This window comes from Xenopus tropicalis, chromosome 4 (genome assembly GCF_000004195.4).
Source record: "Xenopus tropicalis strain Nigerian chromosome 4, UCB_Xtro_10.0, whole genome shotgun sequence".
NCBI classification, from domain to species: Eukaryota; Metazoa; Chordata; class Amphibia; order Anura; family Pipidae; genus Xenopus; species Xenopus tropicalis.
The window spans coordinates 149,040,816-149,065,822 of record NC_030680.2 but is presented as its reverse complement, the minus strand read 5'-3'; the positions used below and the strand labels follow the sequence as shown (position 1 = coordinate 149,065,822).

The following is a 25,007-nucleotide window of genomic DNA, read 5'->3' as shown; positions in this document are numbered from 1 at the left end:
TATGGATAGGTCTGTATGGGTATATATATATTGTGTATACATGTGGGTATATGGATAGGTCTGTATGGGTGTATATATATTGTGTATACATGTGGGTATATGGATAGGTCAGTATGGGTATATATATAGTGTGTATACATGTGGGTATATGGATAGGTCTGTATGGGTATATATATAGTGTGTATACATGTGGGTATATGGATAGGTCTGTATGGGTGTATATATAGTGTGTATACATGTGGGTATATGGATAGGTCTGTATGGGTGTATATATACATAGTGTGTATATTGATAGGTTGGTATAACTGTAGTTATGGACTGGGAACCCCTTTGGAATAGAGTTCTGCGCAGAACCAATTTTTGGCACCCACATTTTTACTGACCCACTACCTTACCCAACACGCAACTGCCTTCCCCGCAGCTTAATCCCACCATTAACCAGTCCATTAGCCGTATGAGCTACCCAGTCATCTGGCCTAATACCCTGCAGGCACCAAGCCTTTCCCTTACTCATGGCCAATACAGGAGCTGGGCCTCATGTCCAACCCAATGTGGCGCCCAAGAACCCAACTAACGCCCCAGGGCTTTGTGCCACAGCTGAAGCCATGTAATGTACACCTTGCACAGTAGCGCCCCCTTATGGCTACTCTGCCCTGAGTCGCTTATGCTGGAGAACAAGAAAGGGAAAAAGGAGGAACGGACTCACCTCAGCAATAGAAGAAAAAAAAGATTTGTTTCAGGAGCAAATTACCCTGAAGATTCCCAGTCTGAAGGGGTAAGTAGCCCTGAGGGACTCACTGTTCCCTATTGCATAGGAGGTGACACTGGCCAATGAAATCTGGGCTTATTGTAGGGTTGGGAACTTTGTTATTTGCCACATTATTCACAGAAACCCAAACAGACAGTTGTGCCCTAAACTTCCCTGAAGTGTTTGGGTTAAAACCCAACAAGCAGCAAACTGACACCATTATTCCAGGTTTCTCATTGGTCTTGCCCTTAGTTACTCATCTCTCAGGCCTGGTACCCTGCTGCACTGCTGCCCCCTGCTGGCTACACTGTAATTAACAGCTCAATTCCTCACCCACCTTGCTGTCACTCATTACTTACCGTATTAAAGGGGATGTAACCCCAAACCCTACAGGAGAATCATTGGGGCAGCCCAGTAGAATAGAAGATAAGTTAAGGGCCATGAAGAAGTCACTACACAAGGATCTCCCGCTAGAAACTCGCGTTACATTGTACAGTTCTTGGCCAGTAAGGGTTCTGCCAGCAATAAACATGGCCGCGCCACACTAACTGACAGCCGGTTGATCAGCTGATCCAGGTAAGCGCCGACACACCAGTGAAACGCGTTGTGATTGGATGTTCGGGGCGCCGCTTTCTCCCAGTGGCTGCGCGGTTTGTTGCGCGATATCACTAACCAACTGTACACAGAGCGGGGCCGGGACTGTCTGGCACTGGGACCCTCGCCTTCTGGGGCCATGAACCTGGGGTAAGTGGGGCTGTTACTATAGAAACTGCATAAGGTTCTCACCCCAACATTGACTGATACCCCCAGTGTATAGCCCCCCGGCACTGACTTACCCCCAGCGTATAGCCCCCCGGCACTGACTTACCCCCAGCGTATAGCCCCCCGGCACTGACTTACCCCCAGCGTATAGCCCCCCGGCACTGACTTACCCCCCAGCGTATAGCCCCCCGGCACTGACTTACCCCCCAGCGTATAGCCCCCCGGCACTGACTTACCCCCAGCGTATAGCCCCCCGGCACTGACTTACCCCCAGCGTATAGCCCCCCGGCACTGACTTACCCCCAGCGTATAGCCCCCCGGCACTGACTTACCCCCCAGCGTATAGCCCCCCGGCACTGACTTACCCCCAGCGTATAGCCCCCCGGCACTGACTTACCCCCAGCGTATAGCCCCCCGGCACTGACTTACCCCCAGCGTATAGCCCCCCCGGCACTGACTTACCCCCAGCGTATAGCCCCCGGCACTGACTTACCCCCAGCGTATAGCCCCCCGGCACTGACTTACCCCCCAGCGTATAGCCCCCCGGCACTGACTTACCCCCAGCGTATAGCCCCCCGGCACTGACTTACCCCCAGCGTATAGCCCCTCAGCACTGACTTACCCCCAGCGTATAGCCCCCCGGCACTGACTTACCCCCAGCGTATAGCCCCCCGGCACTGACTTACCCCCAGCGTATAGCCCCCCGGCACTGACTTACCCCCAGCGTATAGCCCCCCGGCACTGACTTACCCCCAGCTTATAGCCCCCCGGCACTGACTTACCCCCAGCTTATAGCCCCCCGGCACTGACTTACCCCCAGCGTATAGCCCTCCGGCACTGACTTACCCCCAGCGTATAGCCCCCGGCACTGACTTACCCCCAGCGTATAGCCCCCCGGCACTGACTTACCCCCAGCGTATAGCCCCCCGGCACTGACTTACCCCCAGCGTATAGCCCCCCGGCACTGACTTACCCCCAGCGTATAGCCCCCCGGCACTGACTTACCCCCAGCGTATAGCCCCCCGGCACTGACTTACCCCCAGCGTATATACCCCCGGCACTGACTTACCCCCAGCGTATAGCCCCCCCGGCACTGACTTACCCCCAGCGTATAGCCCCCCCGGCACTGACTTACCCCCAGCGTATAGCCCCCCCGGCACTGACTTACCCCCAGCGTATAGTCCCCCGGCACTGACTTACCCCCAGCGTATAGCCCCCCGGCACTGACTTACCCCCAGCGTATAGCCCCCCGGCACTGACTTACTCCCAGCGTATAGCCCCCCGGCACTGACTTACCCCCAGTGTATAGCCCCCCGGCACTGACTTACCCCCAGTGTATAGCCCCCGGCACTGACTTACCCCCAGTGTATAGCCCCCCGGCACTGACTTACCCCCAGTGTATAGCCCCCCAGCACTGACTGGATACTACCCTCTCTGTTTATCAGATGTCTCTTGTATGTCCCCTTTGTATAATACCCCCCTGTGTATAATACCCCCCTGAGTATAATACCCCGGCGCTGGCTAAGAATACACATTTGCCAGTTGCCAGCCCATTCATGCCATAGATTCACTTATTAGAATATCTCCTGATGATGTGGGCACAGGCTGGGCATCAGTTACAGCCAGTGGAAGTACTCACTCAACAGGTGCCCAAGGTCCCCACAGTGTCACCCCCCCCCTTGGCATCCCCCTATCCTTGGGCCCCTAGAGTCCCTACACTAATGGGTGACACTGCTCCCCTCAGTGGCAGTGCTACTAACCCCCGACCTGCCTGGCACTGCTGCCCTGGCCAATTACAGTAAGTAGCCCTCCCATTAGCCAGTCCTACCCTCCTGATCTTCCTCTCCCACTCTGGCCTACTCATCACTACTCACCCCTTCCAGCAAGTGGGGGCCAAAGAGACAGAACCTGTTACTGTGTTGGAAATGTTTAGATTAGGAGTTAAGTGGGCACAACAATTTGGGCAGCTGGTTCCCAGTTCTTGCCTATAATCTGAGTGAGCGGCATGGGGGCTTCCTGGGCTCACTGCTAACCATTTAATCAGCAGCTTGTGGGCTTAGAGACCCCGGCAGCCCAGGCAGTGGGCGGATTAGATACACGGAGCCTGTATCACTGAGCAGAAGGCACGTCCTACCCACAGACTTGCTTTCTTGTGTGCTATGGGGTGGGGGGTGCAGCTGAACATTACCGGGGTACAGCAGCTCTACCGCACCCCTAAACCAGCGCTTTCTCTTGCAGGGATGGCCTCAAGCTTGAGACCCAGATTTTGGACGGGAAGACAAGACTCATTTTGGCACCGTATGGTAATGTTATGTAATATTTGCCCTATGATATGAGTGCATAATAATGAATAACCCTTATTCTCAGCTGCCCCTGTGTGATTGCTATATCCTGATTTCTGATGTGTTTCTTTTGCAGGAAGTGATAGAAAGCTTAATAAGCAGGTGAGCAACACTAATTAACCGGCATCAGTTCCCCTTTAATGTTCCGGTCATATTTCTGCATTTAGTAACATGATGTGTATATCTTCAGGCAGGCAACAAAGGAAGGACGCAGAAAGTCACACAGCCCAGCCAGGTCCTTAAATCTGTTCAGACCAATAATGTGAAGCCGGAAGCTGCCGGACAGAGAATCAAAAGTGGCTCGCGAGACGGGCAGCCCAGCAAGGCGCAGGTTAACGTGCTGAAGGAGTTGGAGAATAAACACCAGGCCCCTGTCCTACAGCAAAATGTGCAGCTCCACAAGCAGGACCCGGGGAAAGCAAAGGCGCAGCCGAAAAGGCCGACGCACTCCGGCGCTCCCCGGCAGCAGCGCTCCCAGCCCAAGGTCTCGGCCGAGCAGCTCAGAGAGAGCCTGGTGTGTCTCACCCAAGAGCAGTTCCAGCAGATTCTAATGACCATCAATCAGGGAAACAAAATAATCACTCAGGATCAGAGGGAAAGTGACGGTAAGAAAAACGGGGGGCACTTCATGCAGCTTCACCTTCTCCTTTTGGGCTCATTTTCCTACACCCCAATCGTGTGTAAATGAACGAACAGACGCAGCACCCAGGGTGGCATTTTGCTTGTGTCGTTACTAATGGCAAAATTAATAACTGATAGCGCCAAAAGCACTGGCACACAGAGCTACAAACGGGGCTAGCCCTTTAAAAAAATCTTTATTGTGGAGGTGCAACGTTTCGGGGCAAAGTGACCCCTTTATCAAGGGGTCACTTTTATCAAGGGGTCACTTTGCCCCGAAACGTTGCACCTCCGCAATAAAGATTTTTTAAAGGGCTAGTCCCGTTTGTAGCTCTGTGTGCCAGTGCTTTTGGCGCTATTTGGAATTTTTGGGAGGGTGCCGATCTCCCCAGCAGTGTGCACCGAACGCTGAATTGTTTTGGAGAGTCAAGGGTGTGCGAGGAAGGTCTTTTTGTTCGTTTAAAAGTAATAACTGAGCCAGGGAACGACATCAACAGATGTACCTTCCCTTTGTTTATTTCAGCGCCAGAAGCTGGTACCGAGGAGAACACGACAGAACCTGCACGGAATGAGAATGTTCTGGCATCACCGGACCTGGATCCCAAAGCTGCTGAGCAGAGCACCGACGTGTAAGTCTGTTCTTTTCCATTAATTTCATTGCTCTGCGCAGTTTCTGTACATTGGGAACCGACCCAAACCTGCAGTGTTTTGACTCAGAGAAATCCGCCAGCTGCAGCATTGCTCGCCCATCCGTGTAATCGAGCCGTCATTGGTTGCTGTGGCATAAAACAAATATTTGAAGTCAGGAAACTGCTGGCGTTTGGCTTTGCTGCAAATCACACCGTGCTCAATTGTATGCAGCCCCTGTGTAACGGAACAGCCCCGGCGGGTCCCTGGCACTTAATTACCCTCTGCCCAACACTGTGCCCAAACTAAAGTGACTGCAAGCAGCTTTGTATTACACAGAGACCTAAAGGCACTGCTTGTTTACTGTTCCCAGATACAACACGAGGCTGCAGGGCGATTTATTCAGCACCCTGGGAGAACGCGAGCGAGACAAAAGCCTCGAGGAAGCCAAAAAAACGAAGTGGCGGAAAGAATTAGGTAGGTTTTTTGCCTATTGTCCAAATAATAAGTGCGCAATAAACAATGTGTCATATTGTGTAAAGGGTAAGTAAACACCCACTGCTTCCCTGTCCCTGATCTGCTGTATTTCCAGCTCCTGGGCTGCTCTCTTCCCTGTGGTCACAGAGAGAGGAACACTGCAGGCAGTGAATGAAAAGCTTGATTTAGTGTTTCCCCCTTGCTTGGATGGGTACACTAAATCATCTTGCACTTCTTCCCTTTGCACCACAGAGATCGACCCACTTGGAAAATCCCAATAACAGGAATATTAACCCAATAAACTTACTGAGTGTATTCCTCAGTTTCAGTTTTCAGTGATTTCTGAGATATAAGCAATTTTAGACAATGGTCCACAGATTGTTCAAGGCCCAGAACCCCTTACTATCTGTGAACTTTCTGGATTCAGTTAACCCTCGGGTTGCTGACTCTGTGTTGAGAAATGCAAATATCTCAGAGAAGCACACTGAGTAAGTTTAGGAAGTATAGAGCATTCAAGTTCTGTTCTGGAGGGATCTTACCTTGGTTTTCCATGTGAGCCATACACAGTAAGATTCACTCATTTGGTGAGGTTGCCAAACGAGCGGATCTTCTCGATATTGGGATCATTTGATCGTTTGTGCTTAGGGACAAGCAAATTACATTGGCGGCATAGGCACCATTGGTTATGGGACTGCATGAACGAGCCAATGTGGTCCCCAATCCAATGGGAAATCAAACCTGCCCAATCGAGATCTGGCCAATTTTAGGCCTGATATAGCTCGGGTAGGACCGTTGAGATGCCCATACATGGGTAGATAAGCTGCTGAATTAGTCTGAAGGACCCAAATCAGCAGCTGTAATCTGCCCGTTTATGGGCATCTTTACCCTTTAAACCAACTGGCTGAAATTTTATTGGTCGTTACAGTTCAGTTTGTTGTGTTTGGATAATGAGGTCTCCGACTTGGCTTTGTGCTGTAAAGTGATAGTGATTATTTTTTGTTTGATTCCCAAAGATGAGCAAATTGCTACAAAGAAGAGGCTAAGGGAGTCTGCACAGGGGGGCTGGCGATACTCCCGGCACCAGGGAATGTCCAGCTCAGAGCCCGGTGGGTGTGACAGTGTGCAGCCGTCGCTACCAGAAGCACAGAAAGTAAGGAAGCCACAGACAGCTACTAATGTCCTTACACAGGGGTGTAACTGTAAGGGGGAGAAAGCCCTGTGACTGCTGGGCAGCTGAATAGTAAATTGGTTGTGAGAGACCAGACTAGATCAGCCTAGTTTTCTTTTGTTATTTTGTTTTATTGTACATCATTCCATTTACACCAAACCACTGCCTGGTTGCTAGGGTGATTAACTAGCAACCACACAACAGCTAGATTCTCCCTTAAATGTTGCATAGAAGCCACATCGGTTGCTTCTCTTAGCAGGGGAAGTCTCAACAGCAGGGGTCTCAAACTCGCGGCCCGGGGGACATTTGCGGCCCTCGGTACAATATTTTGTGGCCCGCACCAATGCCTTCTCAAAAGCAATGAATGGATCACGATTTTCATTGCGATTCAAGGGATAATGCAAGGCACAGCGGGCGGGAGCTGCTGATTGCGGAAATGACGTTATGCCATCATAACAGTTATTATGGGAAGACGTTCTGTGTGCACAATTAGCTGCTAAGGAGCTAATTGTGCACACAGAACGTCTTCCCATAATAACTGTTATGATGGCATAACGTCATTTCCGCAATCAGCAGCTCCCGCCTGCCGTGCCTTGCATTATCCCTTGAAAGCCAATTTTTTGTGAAATCCCTTATGCGGCCCAGCCTCATCCTGACTTTGCCTCCTGCGGCCCCCAGGTAAATTGAGTTTGAGCCCCCTGCTCAACAGAGACCAGTAGGATGCAACATCCATTTATGACCACTAGAGGGCACAGTATAAATGGAAATGGGCAGCAGAGTAATCCCGTGCCCTCATTTTCACTCTCTGGGTAGGAAAGAGGAGGCAGCATTTGTCATAGGGTAAGATTATAAAGCAGGCTGGGCTTTGTTACATTTCCTTGGGTAACTGCCTGCAGTATTTATCTTTCCCCAGCAGGTGGTGCTGCAATTCATTGCTAACAAGTCTCGCTCTGTCTCCCATTCCCCTGTAGGATCCATATAGCAGCGACCGTGGCACCCCTGCCCAGGATGATATGCTTTTCGGAACATCCACCAGTACAGAGACCAGTGATTCTTCACCCATTGTCCTGAGTGGTCCAAGTGGAAGAGGCTCAAGTTTTAGCTCCCCTGAGCTTCCAGCTGCTATCCGCAGTGCTTTTGTTTTGGGGGTAAATTGCCGTCACTAATTTCTTGTCCTTATTCTGAATTCCTGTCAGTCTGAGGCTGAACAACGGTACCAGCAACATCTTGGGAAAGCAAGGGGGCAGCACTAAGGGTAATGCTCCCCTCTTGCCTCTCCCTCTCATAGTTGGCATCCTTATCCTGATCCCCTTTCTTGCACATTTAGGGTGAAGACACACTGAGCTACTTAGTAGCAGATACTAAATGCCAGAAAATCCCCTGCCATAGACAATACTGAGAACTGCCTCTGCTAAACACACGTAGAGACAATTATCAGCCGTGACAAGTAGCTGCTACTTGTAGCTCTGTGCATCTTTCCCTTAGGGCAAAGACACACAGCGACTAATCCATTAGGTATTAGCCTAATGGAGATACTACATATTATATTATTGTCCATGTCAATACTGAGGGGCAATGCTTTTGTTTTACCCCTCACTGATGGCTTATTGGGAATCTCGGTTGTACTCGGCAGCAGTGCTTAGAAGGGTTAATAATGTATGTATGTATGTAGGTATAACTTTATTTATAAAGCGCCACAAGGGTACGCAGCGCTGTACATTCTTACAAAATTACACACAGGGAGGACAAGTGTTATAATAAATAAATACAATAAATATATATAAATGCACAGGGAATAAGTGCCATGTGGTATGAGACACAGTAGGAAGGAGGTCCCTGCCCCGTAGAGCTTACAATCTAAGTGCATGTGTAAGGTTCATAATGGGTTGAATGGTTTTTGTTATGATGGCACTTCCTGGCCTAGGATAGGCATACGTCTAATTGGCACAGGGTGAGGATAGAGGTTATAGAGTAAATGTTCTTGTATTGTTTCAGGAAGCAGCACCAATGGACCACCCTTTCAGTGCCATCAAGCGGCAGCAGCAGAAGAAATGGCTGGAGGAGCTCAATAAGCAAAGGGAAGAAGCAGTCCTGCGCAAGAAGCTGGAAAAGAAGAAGATGTTAGAGGTGGGTTCTCCTTTCTGTGCATCTTTCTCGCTGTAAAAGATGCAGAGAAGAGTCTTATTTCCCCTTTAAAAGCCCAGTATGAGGGTATAGGCAGTTGCGTGTAGCAAGTCCTTACATTATAAGCACATAGATAACGAGTCTGATGGTTCCCATTGTGCAGATGGAGGAGACGGAGAAGTGGGCGATGCATTTTGACTCCTTTAAGAAGATTAGTGATCCCCAAACACAGGCCCCATACACCCCGGCGGAACTGCTGCAAACTCAGAATCTGTTACCAGCCCAACGGACTGCCCATTCAGCATCGGCAGAGCCAAGCGTTACTCCAGATTTGAGTCCGACCCAGTGTGCAGGATCCGAACTGCTCAGATCGTCTCAGGACAACCAGAAAACGGGGTGAGTAGCCAGCCTTCAGGGGGATAGGCGCCAAACGCCAGTTAGGGGGGGGGCATACACAGAATCATAAAAGCTACTGACACCTCCAAACCAGCAGCTTATTGGCTCCTGTATGTGGCTCTCCAGGCAGCTTGCCTAACTGGTATCCGGCCATGCAAATGCATAATGCTGGGGTAACCATTGGTGGAGGTGGGGGGCACTTCCCTGTTTCAGCACAATAATGCCCCCCATGCACAGAGCCAGGTACAGAATGGGTTTGCTGAGATGGGAAGAACCTGACTGAGCCCTGACCCCCTGTGGGATGGAACCCCGACTGTGAGCCTGATCCCCAACATCACTGCCCAACCTCACTAATGCCCTTGTGGCTGAATGGGAGCAACTCCCAGCAACACTGTTCCACCATCTAGTGGGAACCTTCCCAGAAGGGCAGGGGCAGTTATAGCAGCAAGGGGAGGGGCAACCCAACTGACCCCCTGTGGGATGGAACCCCGACTGTGAGCCTGATCCCCAACATCACTGCCCAACCTCACTAATGCCCTTGTGGCTGAATGGGAGCAACTCCCAGCAACACTGTTCCAACATCTAGTGGGAACCTTCCCAGAAGGGCAGGGGCAGTTATAGCAGCAAGGGGAGGGGCAACCCAACTGACCCCTGTGGGATGGAAACCCAACTGTGAGCCTGATCCCCAACATCACTGCCCAACCTCACTAATGCCCTTGTGGCTGAATGGGAGCAACTCCCAGCAACACTGTTCCACCATCTAGTGGGAACCTTCCCAGAAGGGTAGGGGCAGTTATAGCAGCAAGGGGAGGGGCAAACCAACTGACCCCCTGTGGGATGGAACCCCGACTGTGAGCCTGATCCCCAACATCACTGCCCAACCTCACTAATGCCCTTGTGGCTGAATGGGAGCAACTCCCAGCAACACTGTTCCAACATCTAGTGGGAACCTTCCCAGAAGGGTAGGGGCAGTTATAGCAGCAAGGGGAGGGGCAAACCAACTGACCCCCTGTGGGATGGAACCCCGACTGTGAGCCTGATCCCCAACATCACTGCCCAACCTCACTAATGCCCTTGTGGCTGAATGGGAGCAACTCCCAGCAACACTGTTCCAACATCTAGTGGGAACCTTCCCAGAAGGGCAGGGGCAGTTATAGCAGCAAGGGGAGGGGCAAACCAACTGACCCCCTGTGGGATGGAACCCCGACTGTGAGCCTGATCCCCAACATCACTGCCCAACCTCACTAATGCCCTTGTGGCTGAATGGGAGCAACTCCCAGCAACACTGTTCCAACATCTAGTGGGAACCTTCCCAGAAGGGCAGGGGCAGTTATAGCAGCAAGGGGAGGGGCAAACCAACTGACCCCCTGTGGGATGGAACCCCGACTGTGAGCCTGATCCCCAACATCACTGCCCAACCTCACTAATGCCCTTGTGGCTGAATGGGAGCAACTCCCAGCAACACTGTTCCAACATCTAGTGGGAACCTTCCCAGACTGGGACCCAACTGACCCCCAGAACGTAATTGTTCTTGCAGGTTCCTCCGTACCATGACGGCCCTATTGGATCCGGCGCAGATCGAGGAGCGAGAGCAGAAGCGGCTGAAGCAGCTGGAACACCAGGCAGGTTACAGATCACGTTGATTGAATCAATTGAATTGAGACTTTTCTGCCCCAACCCTGCATATTTCCCTTTTCCTTTCTCTCCTCTGAGGGTGTTATTCTGTTCTGCCCCCTCACTAGAAGGCCATAGCGGCACAGGTTGAAGAAAAACGCAGGAGAAAACAGCTGGAAGAGGAGCAAAAGCAGCGAGAGGAGCAGGAGGAGGAGCAGAAACTGGCGATGGAGCGAGAGCAGATGCACAGGCAGTTTGAAGAGGATACGAAACGTCAGCGACAGAAAGAAGTAGGTAACTTCATACCCTCCCTGCCCCTTAAACATCCTGACCTATCCCTATGTCCCTTAGACAGTACAGTATGGGGGTACAGCTTATTGTGTGCCCAGAACAGTCCTTCTCTGTATATTTGTATTTATACATATGGGTAGGGGGTGCCATAGTGTTTCCCTTAGACAGTACAGTATGGGGGTACAGCTTATTGTGTGCCCAGAACATTCCTTCTCTGTATATCTGTATTTATACATATGGGTAGGGGGTGCCATAGTGTTTCCCTTAGACAGTACAGTATGGGGGTACAGCTTATTGTGTGCCCAGAACATTCCTTCTCTGTATATTTGTATTTATACATATGGGTAGGGGGTGCCATAGTGTTTCCCTTAGACAGTACAGTATGGGGGTACAGCTTATTGTGTGCCCAGAACATTCCTTCTCTGTATATTTGTATTTATACATATGGGTAGGGGGTGCCATAGTGTTTCCCTTAGACAGTACAGTATGGGGGTACAGCTTATTGTGTGCCCAGAACATTCCCTCTCTGTATATTTGTATTTATACATATGGGTAGGGGGTGCCATAGCGTTTCCCTTAGACAGTACAGTATGGGGGTACAGCTTATTGTGTGCCCAGAACATTCCTTCTCTGTATATTTGTATTTATACATATGGGTAGGGGGTGCCATAGTGTTTCCCTTAGACAGTACAGTATGGGGGTACAGCTTATTGTGTGCCCAGAACATTCCTTCTCTGTATATTTGTATTTATACATATGGGTAGGAGGTGCCATAGTGTTTCCCTTAGACAGTACAGTATGGGGGTACAGCTTATTGTGTGCCCAGAACATTCCCTCTCTGTATTTTGTATTTATACATATGGGAGGGAGCTGCCATATTGCAGAGCACTAATGTGAGTTCCCATTTGCCCGGCTGCGGGTTGGTAGGAGATGCTGAAGCTGAAGACTAAAGAGCTGTATGAGAGTATGCAGAGGGCACAGGAGGAGGCTCAGAGGCTGAAGCAGCAACAGAGGATGCGCCATTTGGAGCACAAAGGACACGACATCTTCCAGCTGCAGAGGAACGACGACACTCACGGTATTTGCCCTTCAGTCCCAATTGTCTCCCACTCATTCCTGCGCTAATTGTGGGTTCAAGGAATTCCCTTAGGAATGAGTGTTTTGTTACCCACCCAGGGGGAAACTGCTTAGTAATAAAAGGGGTAGTTTACCTTTAAATTAACTTTTAATATGCTGTAGACATTAATATTCTGAGACAATTTGCAATTGGTCTTCATTTTTTTATTTCTGATGGTTTTTCAGTTATTTAGCTTTTTGTTTAGCAGCTCTCCATTTGGTATTTTAGCTGCTATTTGGTTGCTAGGGTCTTTTTTACTATAGTAACCAGGCAGATGTTTAAACAAGAGATGGGAATATGAATAGTAGAGAGGAATAGTTTTTGGCCGCAGCTCTTTATTTGGTATTTTAGCTGCTATCTGGTTGCTAGGGTCTTTTTTACTATAGTAACCAGGCAGCTGTTTAAACAAAAGATGGGAATATGAATAGAGAGGAATAGTTTTTGGCCGCAGCTCTCCATTTGGTATTTTAGCTGCTATCTGGTTGCTAGGGTCTTTTTTACTATAGTAACCAGGCAGCTGTTTAAACAAAAGATGGGAATATGAATAGAGAGGAATAGTTTTTGGCCGCAGCTCTCCATTTGGTATTTTAGCTGCTATCTGGTTGCTAGGGTCTTTTTTACTATAGTAACCAGGCAGCTGTTTAAACTAGAGGCAAAAGAGAAAGGCAAATAATTCAAAAACTTTTTTTAATAATGAAGACCAATTGCAAAGTTGCTAGGCCATTCTATAACATAATAAGTTAACTTAAAGGTGAATCACCCCTTTTAGGCACCCTACTGAGGTACAAATTACTGATTCCCAGGTCGGCCCAAAATGTCCTGTATGCCCGGTGATGTCACTTCCCATATCCCGCCCCCCCCAGAGACTTCTACACCTATACCCCACCTATCTGTGATGTCACCAAAGGGGGCGGGTATTTAGCAGAAGCAGACCCTGGGCCAGGTGGGTGAGGGGAGGGCATAAGTCAGGAATAGTTGACAGGGACATGGGGGTAAGTTCCTTCCACTAGGGGGCAGTGCATGGGGGGCAATGTAAGGGATGGTTCTGTCCCACAGGGGCTGTGGGTGGGACACACAGGGCTATAAGAGATGTTTCTATTGGTCTGTAGGTGAAGCCGCGCAGTTGGACGCCAGTAGGGCCGGCAGCAGGAGCACAGATACGACTCCATTATACCCTCCGTCTGTAGCAAACAGCGCTGCGACCCACGTGCCCGATGTGTTGGTTTCACCCCGAAAGGATACCGCTGTGCAAACTGGTGAGCTCTATCTCTGCCATTATTGTACAGGGGGGGGGGAATTAACCCTTAAATGTTTCCATTTTACACAGAGCTGTATAGGAATGGCAATGATCCCCCCGATTATTTCATGTTTCTTATGACCTTAAAGGGGAGGGTCACCATTGTTAATTTCTAGTATGTTATAGAATGTTCTATTTCTAGCAACTTTCCAATTGGTCTTCATTATTTATTTGTTATAGTTTTTAAAGTATTTCCCTTCTTCTTCTGCCTCTTTGCAGCTTTCAAATGGGGGTCACTGACCCCGGCAGCCAAACCCTATTGCTCTGTGAGGCTCCAGTTTTATTGTTATTGTTACTTTTTATTCCTTATCTTTCTATTCAGCCCCTCCCCTATTCATATTCCCATCTCTCGTTTAAACCACTGCCTGGTTGCTGGGGTAAATAAGACCCTAGCAACCAGATAGCTGCTAAAATACCAAATAAAGAGCTGCAGAACAAAAAACTAAATAACTGAAAAACCATCACAAATAAAAAATGAAGACCAATTGCAAATTGTCTCAGAATACCATTGTCTAAAACAGGTGAACTACCCCTTTATGTTACCATTTACCTTTCTTATTGGTTTCTCCCTGGTCTCTGTTTCTGTTGCCGATTGCCTCATACAGTAGCCTCCCTGCTGCCCTCGCTGGCCCCCCTCCTGGTTTCCCACCCCTTGTGGCATTTGCCTATTGGCAGAAGGCCCGTCCCCCATTGGCAGAAGGCCCGTCCCCCATTGGCAGAAGGCCCGTCCCCCATTGGCAGAAGGCCCGTCCCCCATTGGCAGAAGGCCCATCCCCCATTGGCTCTTCCTTATTGTACCTGAGGATTCTCCCCCTCTGTACATATGTAGGGGATCAGAGAACTCTGTCCCCTGTTTCTCAGTCTGTGACCTCATCCAGCCTAGCTACAGCCTGGGGAGGGATCCGATTGGCTGGATGCAGCAGTGCCGTCTGGGAGAGGTGTGCTTAAGGTTTGGAGCCAAAAATCTAGGGGCGGGCCCAGCAGCTTATAAAGGGAGCCCCTGCTGTTGTTTGCCAGTTCAGAGGGAGAGACCCAGAGTGAGCAGCCAGTACAAACTGTGTGAGTTCAGATTTGAAAGCATAAAAGTCTGCTGGGCTGCCAGGGAGTAAAAAGTCCTCTGTGGAACTCTGTGTGTGTCCCCTGAGTGAACAGGTATTGTCCAGTTACCTGCTACCTGGGAGCTGCCACCCTTTCCAACGGGGAAGGTACTCTGGGGCAGTTAGCGCTACCTGGGGGGACTAAAGAGCTCTTGGGGAAGGGACTTGACGAGACTTTCTATTTCAAAAGTTATAAAAAAGTTTGATATTGCTGCAAACCGTGTTTGATTATTTCCTAGTGGAAATCGCCTTGAGGTGTGTTCCTGAGTGTCCACTAGGGGGCGGCACTGCTCTGTTTCCCAGTTCCCAGTATCTATATTTCACAGAGAACACAAATCTCCTGTATATACAGCCCAAATTAAGTGAGTGTGCCAAGAAAGGGTTACACATATATAATGAAACCATGTTTATTTCCAGATGAGGTTGACAGGGGAGTGACGGTGGGGGCGGCGCTACCGGCAAAGGACGCGGTGTGGGGGCGGAGCCCATCCCCGGAGGTGCCCATTGAATTTAAGGCGCAAGGGAGGAAGCCCAGGAGCCTCCGAGAGAGAAGCAGCTCCAGGAAGGAAAACAAAGAGCTTCCCCACGATTATTACGAGCAGTTTGCGCGAGCGGAACGTCAGGCAAAGGAACCGGCCCAGAAGCCCGACTGGAACAAAAATAAGCCCCCGCGGAGGTTTGTCCCGGCCTCTGAGAGGTACCCCAAGGGGCTGCAGCGGCAGCGGGAGGAGAGCCGCGTCCGGAGGCAACACGAGCTGATGCACCTGCTGGAGAAAAACGCGCCCAGCAACCTGCAGCCCAAGAAGGGCGACTCCCCCAAAAAGTCTCTCCCCGGCGACGACGCAAAGGGGAAGCTGCTGGCAAAGAAGGCGGTGCCGGTGGGTGAGCTTCCTGCTGGGGTTTTATTGGGCGGCCAAACAACTGCGTATAGCAGCCACGCCCCCTCTTTCCATTGGCGCCACGTCCCGCAGTCTCCATTTCCCCTGGGATCCCCTAGCCCCGCCCTGGGCCGGCATAAAGCGGCAAGCAGTTAAAGGGGTGGTTCAGCTTTAATGTATATTATAGAATGGCCTATTCCTAGCAACTTTGCAATTGGTCTTCACTATTTTTTATATGGTTTTTTTGAATCTATATATTTCCAGCTTTCAAATGGGGGTCACTGACCCCGGCAGCCAAACCCTATTGCTCTGTGAGGCTCCAGTTTTATTGTTATTGGTACTTTTTATTAATTATCTTTCTATCTAGGCCCTCCTCCATTCATATTCCTGTCTCTCTTTCAAACCACTGCCTGGTTGCTAGGGAAACTAAGACCCAAGCAAGCAAATAACCGCTGATACACCAAACCTAAAAGCAAAGACCAATTGCAAATTGTCTTATACTATCACTCATACTAAGAGTTAGCCTAAAGGTGAACCGCCCCTTTAATCAGACTCCATTATAATTTAATCTGGGAGAGAAAGAAAACGGTGAATAATAAACGTTTTTATTTATTAAGACCAACTGCAACGTTGCTTTACTGTTATTGCAGGAGGAGCCAGTTGAGAAGGCGGAGCCCTACATTAAAAGGTAAGTTTGGTCGGTTTCCCCCTATCAGAGAGTAGGATTCCAACCCGCCCATCCTATTCCTGCCTCCGCCGCTCATTGGCCAACAGTAACAACCCTGAACTTCCCCTTTAACCAGTGATGCCATTACTTGCTGGAGGGCTGTACCATCTCTGCAGTAGGGGTGTATAAAGGGCAGTCTTTCTGCGTAATCTCTTGCTGACGCCATGCATGATGTCCCGCCCACAGCGCTCACTGAGACTGCCCTCGCCAAAGTCACGTGACCTACGTGTAAGTTCTCTGTCCCCTCCCCCCTGCACAGCTGATCGCCCACATTAACTGGGGACCCCGTGGTTTCAGTCACCCCTTTACTTTCCACCTAATGAGTGTTTGGGGTTCACACATGGATGCCACTCGCTGTCTAAATATTCACATGGTTACTGTCTCAATATATATATAAACAAAAGGAATTCTGGGTATGAATTCCAAAAAAAATCCCATTTACATGGGTTTATCCCATAGGCTAAAGCTCACCCTCTGGGTGAGCTTTAGCCTATAGGATAAATCCATGTAAATGGGATTTTTTTTGGAATTCATACCCAGAATTCCTTTTGTTTATTTGCATCTATATGAGGCAGTCTCCTCAACCTTAATAATTTTTTTAGTCTCAATATATGCGTCATTAACAACCAATCACCTCACAGTATTTCGGTGTCTGTTCTCTCTGTGTCTGTGGCATGCTGGGAGTTACACAACCACACAGAGGCAAATTCATTGGCTCCTGAAAGGTCCCAGTGGGACCTTAGGCTGATGGGAAGGAAGTAGAATCTCTGTATAGCGCCAGCATATTGTGTAGCGCTGTACAAAGTATCAATAAGTCTGGGCAGGGGATACCCATGATGCTCTATTGCTCCCTGTAGTTTCCCAGCACAGTAGTATTCTAGGGAACGGTTCCTTAGGTCCATTTTGGCAGCTCTTCCCATTATCATTTGCCCCCAATCCCTTCCGTTTACAGATCTGATTCGCCGCCGGTCCCCGCAGTGAAGAACAGGATGCACCAGTCGCACAAGAGGCAGAATTCGACCGCCACTAACGCAGTTTACAACGGGGGCGCCATACAAGGGGGCACCTACACCGTCAGCCAGAGGGACGTCTCCCCAGAGAGCAGCGAGCAGGAGTCTGAGCGGCCGCCATCTTCCAACTTCATTCCTTACGTACGGACCAAGGAGGTGTATTACCTGGATCCAGACGCCCCCATGTCTCGCCCTTCCACTCACGATCCCCAGTACCAGCGCCCCGGTATGTACTCATCCGTATTCACCAATCCGTGCCGAGGGCTATAGTTCCCCTGGTCTGGGCTTTAAGAAGGATCAGAAGAACAGGGCAGCAGTGGCCCAATCAATGCACAGTGCCCATTGGGTATGGCAGGAGCATAAGTTTCTCAGGCCGGAAGCATCTCTGGGTGCTTCTCTGCTCAGTTCTATGGTTCCTGTCTATGGAGATTCTGGCAGGCCGGCTCTTGGACAAAGCTGCTACTATATAATAATATTAGTGTAAAACTGCTAATACAGGTATGGGACCTGTTATCCAGAATGCTCGGGACCTGGGGTTTTCCGGATAAGGGATCTTTCCATATTTTGGATCTCCATAACTTAAGTCTGCTAAAAATCATTTAACTATTGAATAAACCCAATAGGGCTGTTCTGCCCCCAATAAGGGGTAATTATATCTTAGTTGGGATCAAGTACAGGTACTGTTTTATTATTACAGAGAAAAGGGAATCATTTAACCATGAAATAAACCCAATAGGGCTGTTCTGCCCCAATAAGGGGTAATTATATCTTAGTTGGGATCAAGTACAGGTACTGTTTTATTATTACAGAGAAAAGGGAATCATTTAACCATTAATTAAACCCAATAGGGCTGTTCTGCCCCAATAAGGGGTAATTATATCTTAGTTGGGATCAAGTACAGGTACTGTTTTATTATTACAGAGAAAAGGGAATCATTTAACCATGAAATAAACCCAATAGGGCTGTTCTGCCCCCAATAAGGGGTAATTATATCTTAGTTGGGATCAAGTACAGGTACTGTTTTATTATTACAGAGAAAAGGGAATCATTTAACCATTAAATAAACCCAATAGGACTGTTCTGCCCCCAATAAGGGGTAATTATATCTTAGTTGGGATCAAGTACAGGTACTGTTTTATTATTACAGAGAAAAGGGAATCATTTAACCATTAAATAAACCCAATAGGGCTGTTCTGCCCCAATAAGGGGTAATTATATCTTAGTTGGGATCAAGTACAGGTACTGTTTTATTATTACAGAGAAAAGGGAATCATTTAACCATTAAATAAACCCAATAGGGCTGTTCTGCCCCCAATAAGGGGTAATTATATCTTAGTTGGGATCAAGTACAGGTACTGTTTTATTATTACAGAGAAAAAGCAAATAATTTTTCAAAAATAAGAATTATTTGCTTATAATGGAGTCTATGGGAGATGGCCTTTCCGTAATTCAGAACTTTCTGGATAACAGGTTTCCGGATAAGGGATCCCATGCCTGTATCATGAAAACTTAAATAATTTACTATTTATTTCAATATGGCCGACTCATATACATACATTCCCCCCCCCCCCCCCCCCTCTGTGTGAATTGCAGGGGATGAACAGACCACTCGGCAGATCTTCAGCTCTGACCACGCGAGAGACCCCCTGCTGAACCCCAGTGTCGTGAAGAACAAGGACAGGCAGCAAGCCATTCTCAAGGGACTGTCGGAACTACGGAAGGTACGTGCCACTCCCACTGAGCTATCAGCACTGTGACTCTCGCTGAGCATTCTGGGTAGCCAACAACACTGCTGGGGTTTAATTAATGCAATGGAAATTCTTGTTTGGAAATCATAAATAATAAAGGATTCCTACATAGCCCACAAGCAGTTCAATAAGCATTTACTGACACATGAGGATATGGGGCTGTGTGTTTAAAGGGAAACTATACCCTCAGAATGAATACGTTACCAACAGACAGTTTATATTAAGTGGCCTATTGAACCAAACTGGAATATATATATCAGTAAATATTGCCCTTTTACGTCCTTTCCCTTGAGCCGCCATTTAGTGATGGGCTGTGGGCTCCCTCAGAGATCAGCTGACAGGAAGTGATGCAGCTCTAACTGTAACAGGAAGTAGTGTGGGAGCAAAAGGCAGAACCCTGTCCATTCATTGGCTGGCGTATATATTTTTATAGAGACCTACATAGTTTGGGGGGTATAGTTTTCCTTTAAAAGCTTACAATCATATATGAACTGCAATACTCATTGCTGGCCACTAGGTGGAACCCTACCCTATTATTCCCCACTATGGACACACATAAGGCAGTTGTGCAAATGATCCTTATTTTATTTCTAGGGGTTACTGCAGAAACAGAAAGAACTGGAAACCGGTTTGATGCCTGATATTTAAGATCCGATCGAGCGGATTGGAAATAAAGCCACGTGATTGGGCCAAATTGTACATATTTCCTGGTACAGTCTCGCAGTGTTAGTGACTATGGGTGTAACGTGTCTCGTTTGTGTTGTGTGCTGTGCAATATATATATATATTTATACCTGTCTCTTATATATAGAGTGCTCCTGTGTATTTTGTAGGCTGTTACTGTGACTTTTGATAAATAAATATTTTTTTATTACCTGTTTTGATATTCTTCAGCAGTATAAAGGTACTCGGTATAAACGTCTGGAAGTCTGAGGGTGATGGGAGCTGCCATTAACCGACATTCTGAGTTCCGATCAGGGAACTCTGAGTATCACTCATGTATTATAAGGGATAATGTACCCCCTACTGTAAATGATAAGGATATTAGCAGTCACTGAGGGGTTCTGTGCCCCCCATATAAAGGCACAAGGCTGCAGGCTGAGTTATACAGGGAACTCTGAGTATCACTCATGTATTATAAGGGATAATGTACCCCCTACTGTAAATGATAAGGATATTAGCAGTCACTGAGGGGTTCTGTGCCCCCCATATAAAGGCACAAGGCTGCAGGCTGAGTTATACAGGGAACTCTGAGTATCACTCATGTATTATAAGGGATAATGTACCCCCTACTGTAAATGATAAGGATATTAGCAGTCACTGAGGGGTTCTGTGCCCCCCATATAAAGGCACAAGGCTGCAGGCTGAGTTATACAGGGAACTCTGAGTATCACTCATGTATTATAAGGGATAATGTACCCCCTACTGTAAATGATAAGGATATTAGCAGTCACTGAGGGGTTCTGTGCCCCCCATATAAAGGCACAAGGCTGCAGGCTGAGTTATACAGGGAACTCTGAGTATCACTCATGTATTATAAGGGATAATGTACCCCCTACTGTAAATGATAAGGATATTAGCAGTCACTGAGGGGTTCTGTGCCCATATAAAGGCACAAGGCTGCAGGCTGAGTTATACAGGGAACTCTGAGTATCACTCATGTATTATAAGGGATAATGTACCCCCTACTGTAAATGATAAGGATATTATGAAAAGGACCCCCAGGGCCAGGCAGTTGTGGGTAGAGCGTCAGATGAGCTCTATAGTAACAACGATTGTGAAGCTTCCAATGTGACCTTATCCAAACACAACACCCTACGAATAGGCTGGCGAGAGTACTGAGCGTCATAGGAAGGTTCATTGCAAAATGACCCAACTGGGCACCTGTATTTCCTAATCCACATCAAATCCGGAAACGACAGTATGTGGTTCCTCTACTCAGTTGAGGATTTAATAAAAAGAAGGTGAAGAGGAGGAGCCTAAAGTCAGGACCTTAACATAAGGACAACCTTGACCTTCCAACTGGACCCGAGGTTCCTTTCCATGCCGCTAATTAGATCTATCGGAACCCAAGTCATTTCCTGACAAATCTATCAAGATAATGATTGGAACGTCCCACTTGTGCCTCGTCTCGTGGATTCGTGGGATTACGTTGTCCCACCACATTCTCCTACTTCCCATACAGTTAATCCTGTAACAATGTCCCAGAGTCCAAATTATAACTGGATCTGAAAAATCAGAACCAACGTAGTCGGCCAACGCATTTCTGAATGAACATTTTGCCAAATCCAAGAAGGGAGGCCTGAGTCACTGCGCCAAAACCGAATTGAATTTGTTTTATTTAGAGATGCACCGAATACACTTTTTTGGATTCGGCCGAATACCGAACCCCAAAAAGTCGCATGATTTTTAGGTTTCGGATTTGGTTCGACCAGTACCGTGGATTTGGCCAAATCCGAACCCTGCAGAAAAAGGCCAAATCCCGAACCAAATCCTGGATTCTCTGTATCCCTAGTTTTATTGCTGAAGGGAGGCCGACACCCCCTCGGGGCAACTTTAGTAACCAGATTTTAGTTTCTGCACGTTCTGAACCCTTAGGGGGTGAATTATCAATGTTTGAATTCAAATTTTTTTCACAAAAAAATTTTTGTGCTAAAATTCCCAAAATGGTTCAAAAACTCAAATTCTTGGTATATATTAAGTGCAAAAATGTGAAAAACTCAAATTCTAGGTAAATATTAAGTGCAAAAATGTGAAAAACTCAAATTCTACGTAAATATTAAGTGCAAAAATGTGAAAAACTCAAATTCTTGGTAAATATGAAGTGCAAAAATGTGAAAAACATTCTAGGTAAATATTAAGTGCAAAAATGTGAAAAACATTCTAGGTAAATATTAAGTGCAAAACTGTGAAAAACTCAAATTCTAGGTAAATATGAAGTGCAAAAATGTGAAAAACATTCTAGGTAAATATTAAGTGCAAAACTGTGAAAAACTCAAATTCTAGGTAAATATGAAGTGCAAAAATGTGAAAAACATTCTAGGTAAATATTAAGTGCAAAACTGTGAAAAACATTCTAGGTAAATATGAAGTGCAAAAATGTGAAAAACTCAAATTCTAGGTAAATATGAAGTGCAAAAATGTGAAAAACATTCTAGGTAAATATTAAGTGCAAAACTGTGAAAAACTCAAATTCTAGGTAAATATGAAGTGCAAAAATGTGAAAAACATTCTAGGTAAATATTAAGTGCAAAACTGTGAAAAACTCAAATTCTAGGTAAATATGAAGTGCAAAAATGTGAAAAACATTCTAGGTAAATATTAAGTGCAAAACTGTGAAAAACTCAAATTCTAGGTAAATATTAAGTGCAAAACTGTGAAAAACATTCTAGGTAAATATGAAGTGCAAAAATGTGAAAAACTCAAATTCTAGGTAAATATTAAGTGCAAAAATGTGAAAAACATTCTAGGTAAATATTAAGTGCAAAACTGTGAAAAACTCAAATTCTAGGTAAATATTAAGTGCAAAAATGTGAAAAACTCATTTTTGGTAAATATGAAGTGCAAAAATGTGAAAAACTCAAATTCTAGGTAAATATGAAGTGCAAAAATGTGAAAAACATTCTAGGTAAATATGAAGTGCAAAAATGTGAAAAACATTCTAGGTAAATATTAAGTGCAAAACTGTGAAAAACTCAAATTCTAGGTAAATATTAAGTGCAAAAATGTGAAAAACTCATTTTTGGTAAATATGAAGTGCAAAAATGTGAAAAACTCAAATTCTTGGTAAATATTAAGTGCAAAAATGTGAAAAACTCAAATTCTAGGTAAATATTAAGTGCAGAAATGTGAAAACCTCAAATTCTAGGTAAATATTAAGTGCAAAAATGTGAAAAACTCAAATTCTTGGTAAATATGAAGTGCAAAAATGTGAAAAACTCAAATTCTTGGTAAATATGAAGTGCAGAAATGTGAAAACCACAAATTTTAACATTTGGCAGCTAAATATTTGTGAGTTCATGTAGAAGTCAATGGGGGTTGTTCTACAAAAAATCAAGCCGTATTTTCAATTCAAGATTTTCAATTTGTTTGAGTTATTTTTTGACTTTGTAAACTTGAAAACTCAATAATTCAAGTTTTAAAAAAATGAAAGTTTATTTGAATTAGAAAAAAACCTCAAATTCACAAACTGAAAATTTAATAAATAAGCCCATTAGAGGCACATTTATCAACATTAGGATTTTTGTGGTTTTAGAGTTTTTTTTTGTTTTTGTCTTTTTAAAAAACCACAACTGAACTCATTTCCACCAATGGTCGTTATCTATTAAAAGATCAGAGTTGAAAAAGTACGAATGAAAAAAAAGACGTGGAAAAAACATCTAAATTTTGTCCGATCGACTAAAGGACCGATTCCTACGGTCAGTAACCCGCCCGATCGACTAAAGGACCGATTCCCACGGTCTGTAACCCGCCCGATCGACTAAAGGGCCGATTCCCACGGTCTGTAACCTGTCCGATCGACTAAAGGACCGATTCCCACGGTCTGTAACCCGTCCCATCGAATAAAGGACCGATTCCCACGGTCTGTAACCTGTCCGATCGACTAAAGGACCGATTCCCACAGTCTGTAACCTGCCCAATCGACTAAAGGGCCGATTCCCACGGTCGGTAACCCGCCCGATCAACTAAAGGGCCGATTCCCATGGTCGGTAACCCGCCCGATCAACTAAAGGGCCGATTCCCACGGTCTGTAACCCGTCCGATCGACTAAAGGACCGATTCCCACTGTCTGTAACCCGTCCGATCGACTAAAGGACCGATTCCTACGGTCTGTAACCTGTCCGATCGACTAAAGGACCGATTCCCACGGTCTGTAACCTGTCCGATCGGCTAAAGGGCCGATTCCCACGGTCTGTAACCCGTCCGATCGACTAAAGGATCAATTCCCACTGTCTGTAACCCGTCCGATTGACTAAAGGACCGATTCCCACAGTCTGTAACCTGCCCAATCGACTAAAGGGCCGATTCCCACGGTCGGTAACCCGCCCGATCGACTAAAGGGCCGATTCCCACGGTCGGTAACCCGCCCGATCAACTAAAGGGCCGATTCCCACGGTCGGTAACCCGCCCGATCAACTAAAGGGCCGATTCCCACGGTCTGTAACCCGTCCGATCGACTAAAGGACCGATTCCCACAGTCTGTAACCTGCCCAATCGACTAAAGGGCCGATTCCCACGGTCGGTAACCCGCCCGATTGACTAAAGGACCGATTCCCACGGTCTGTAACCCGTCCGATTGACTAAAGGACCGATTCCCACAGTCTGTAACCTGCCCAATCGACTAAAGGGCCGATTCCCACGGTCGGTAACCCGCCCGATCGACTAAAGGGCCGATTCCCACGGTCTGTAACCCGTCCGATCGACTAAAGGACCGATTCCCACGGTCTGTAACCTGTCCGATCGACTAAAGGACCGATTCCCACGGTCTGTAACCCGTCCGATCGACTAAAGGACCGATTCCTACGGTCTGTAACCCGTCCGATCGACTAAAGGACCGATTCCCACGGTCTGTAACCTGTCCGATTGACTAAAGGACCGATTCCCACAGTCTGTAACCTGCCCAATCGACTAAAGGGCCGATTCCCACGGTCGGTAACCCGCCCGATCAACTAAAGGGCCGATTCCCATGGTCGGTAACCCGCCCGATCAACTAAAGGGCCGATTCCCACGGTCTGTAACCCGTCCGATCGACTAAAGGACCGATTCCCACTGTCTGTAACCCGTCCGATCGACTAAAGGACCGATTCCTACGGTCTGTAACCCGTCCGATCGACTAAAGGACCGATTCCCACGGTCTGTAACCTGTCCGATCGGCTAAAGGGCCGATTCCCACGGTCTGTAACCCGTCCGATCGACTAAAGGATCAATTCCCACTGTCTGTAACCCGTCCGATTGACTAAAGGACC

The 25,007-nt window shown here is 47.2% G+C and overlaps 1 protein-coding gene across 2 annotated transcripts; it reads left to right on the top strand.

Moving 5' to 3' along the window:
- Positions 1–1,350: 1,350 nt before the first annotated feature.
- On the top strand, positions 1,351–19,915 carry ccdc66 (coiled-coil domain containing 66). 2 transcript variants are annotated; one of them, XM_004914177.4, is made up of 19 exons: positions 1,352–1,492; positions 3,749–3,813; positions 3,929–3,954; positions 4,043–4,457; positions 4,994–5,099; positions 5,471–5,574; positions 6,588–6,724; positions 7,714–7,890; positions 8,738–8,869; positions 9,030–9,262; positions 10,800–10,884; positions 11,005–11,166; positions 12,095–12,245; positions 13,394–13,540; positions 15,096–15,556; positions 16,207–16,244; positions 17,236–17,519; positions 18,887–19,014; positions 19,636–19,915. In XM_004914177.4, the coding sequence occupies exons 1-19, from the start codon at positions 1,482–1,484 to the stop codon at positions 19,687–19,689; spliced, it is 2,916 nt and encodes a 971-aa protein (XP_004914234.1). In that variant the 5' UTR covers positions 1,352–1,481; the 3' UTR covers positions 19,690–19,915. The 2 variants fall into 2 exon arrangements, with proteins under 2 accessions (XP_004914235.1, XP_004914234.1); XM_004914178.4 differs by lacking the exons at positions 18,887–19,014; positions 19,636–19,915 and adding an exon at positions 16,470–16,511 and having other exon boundaries at positions 1,351–1,492; positions 17,236–17,323.
- Positions 19,916–25,007: the final 5,092 nt, after the last annotated feature.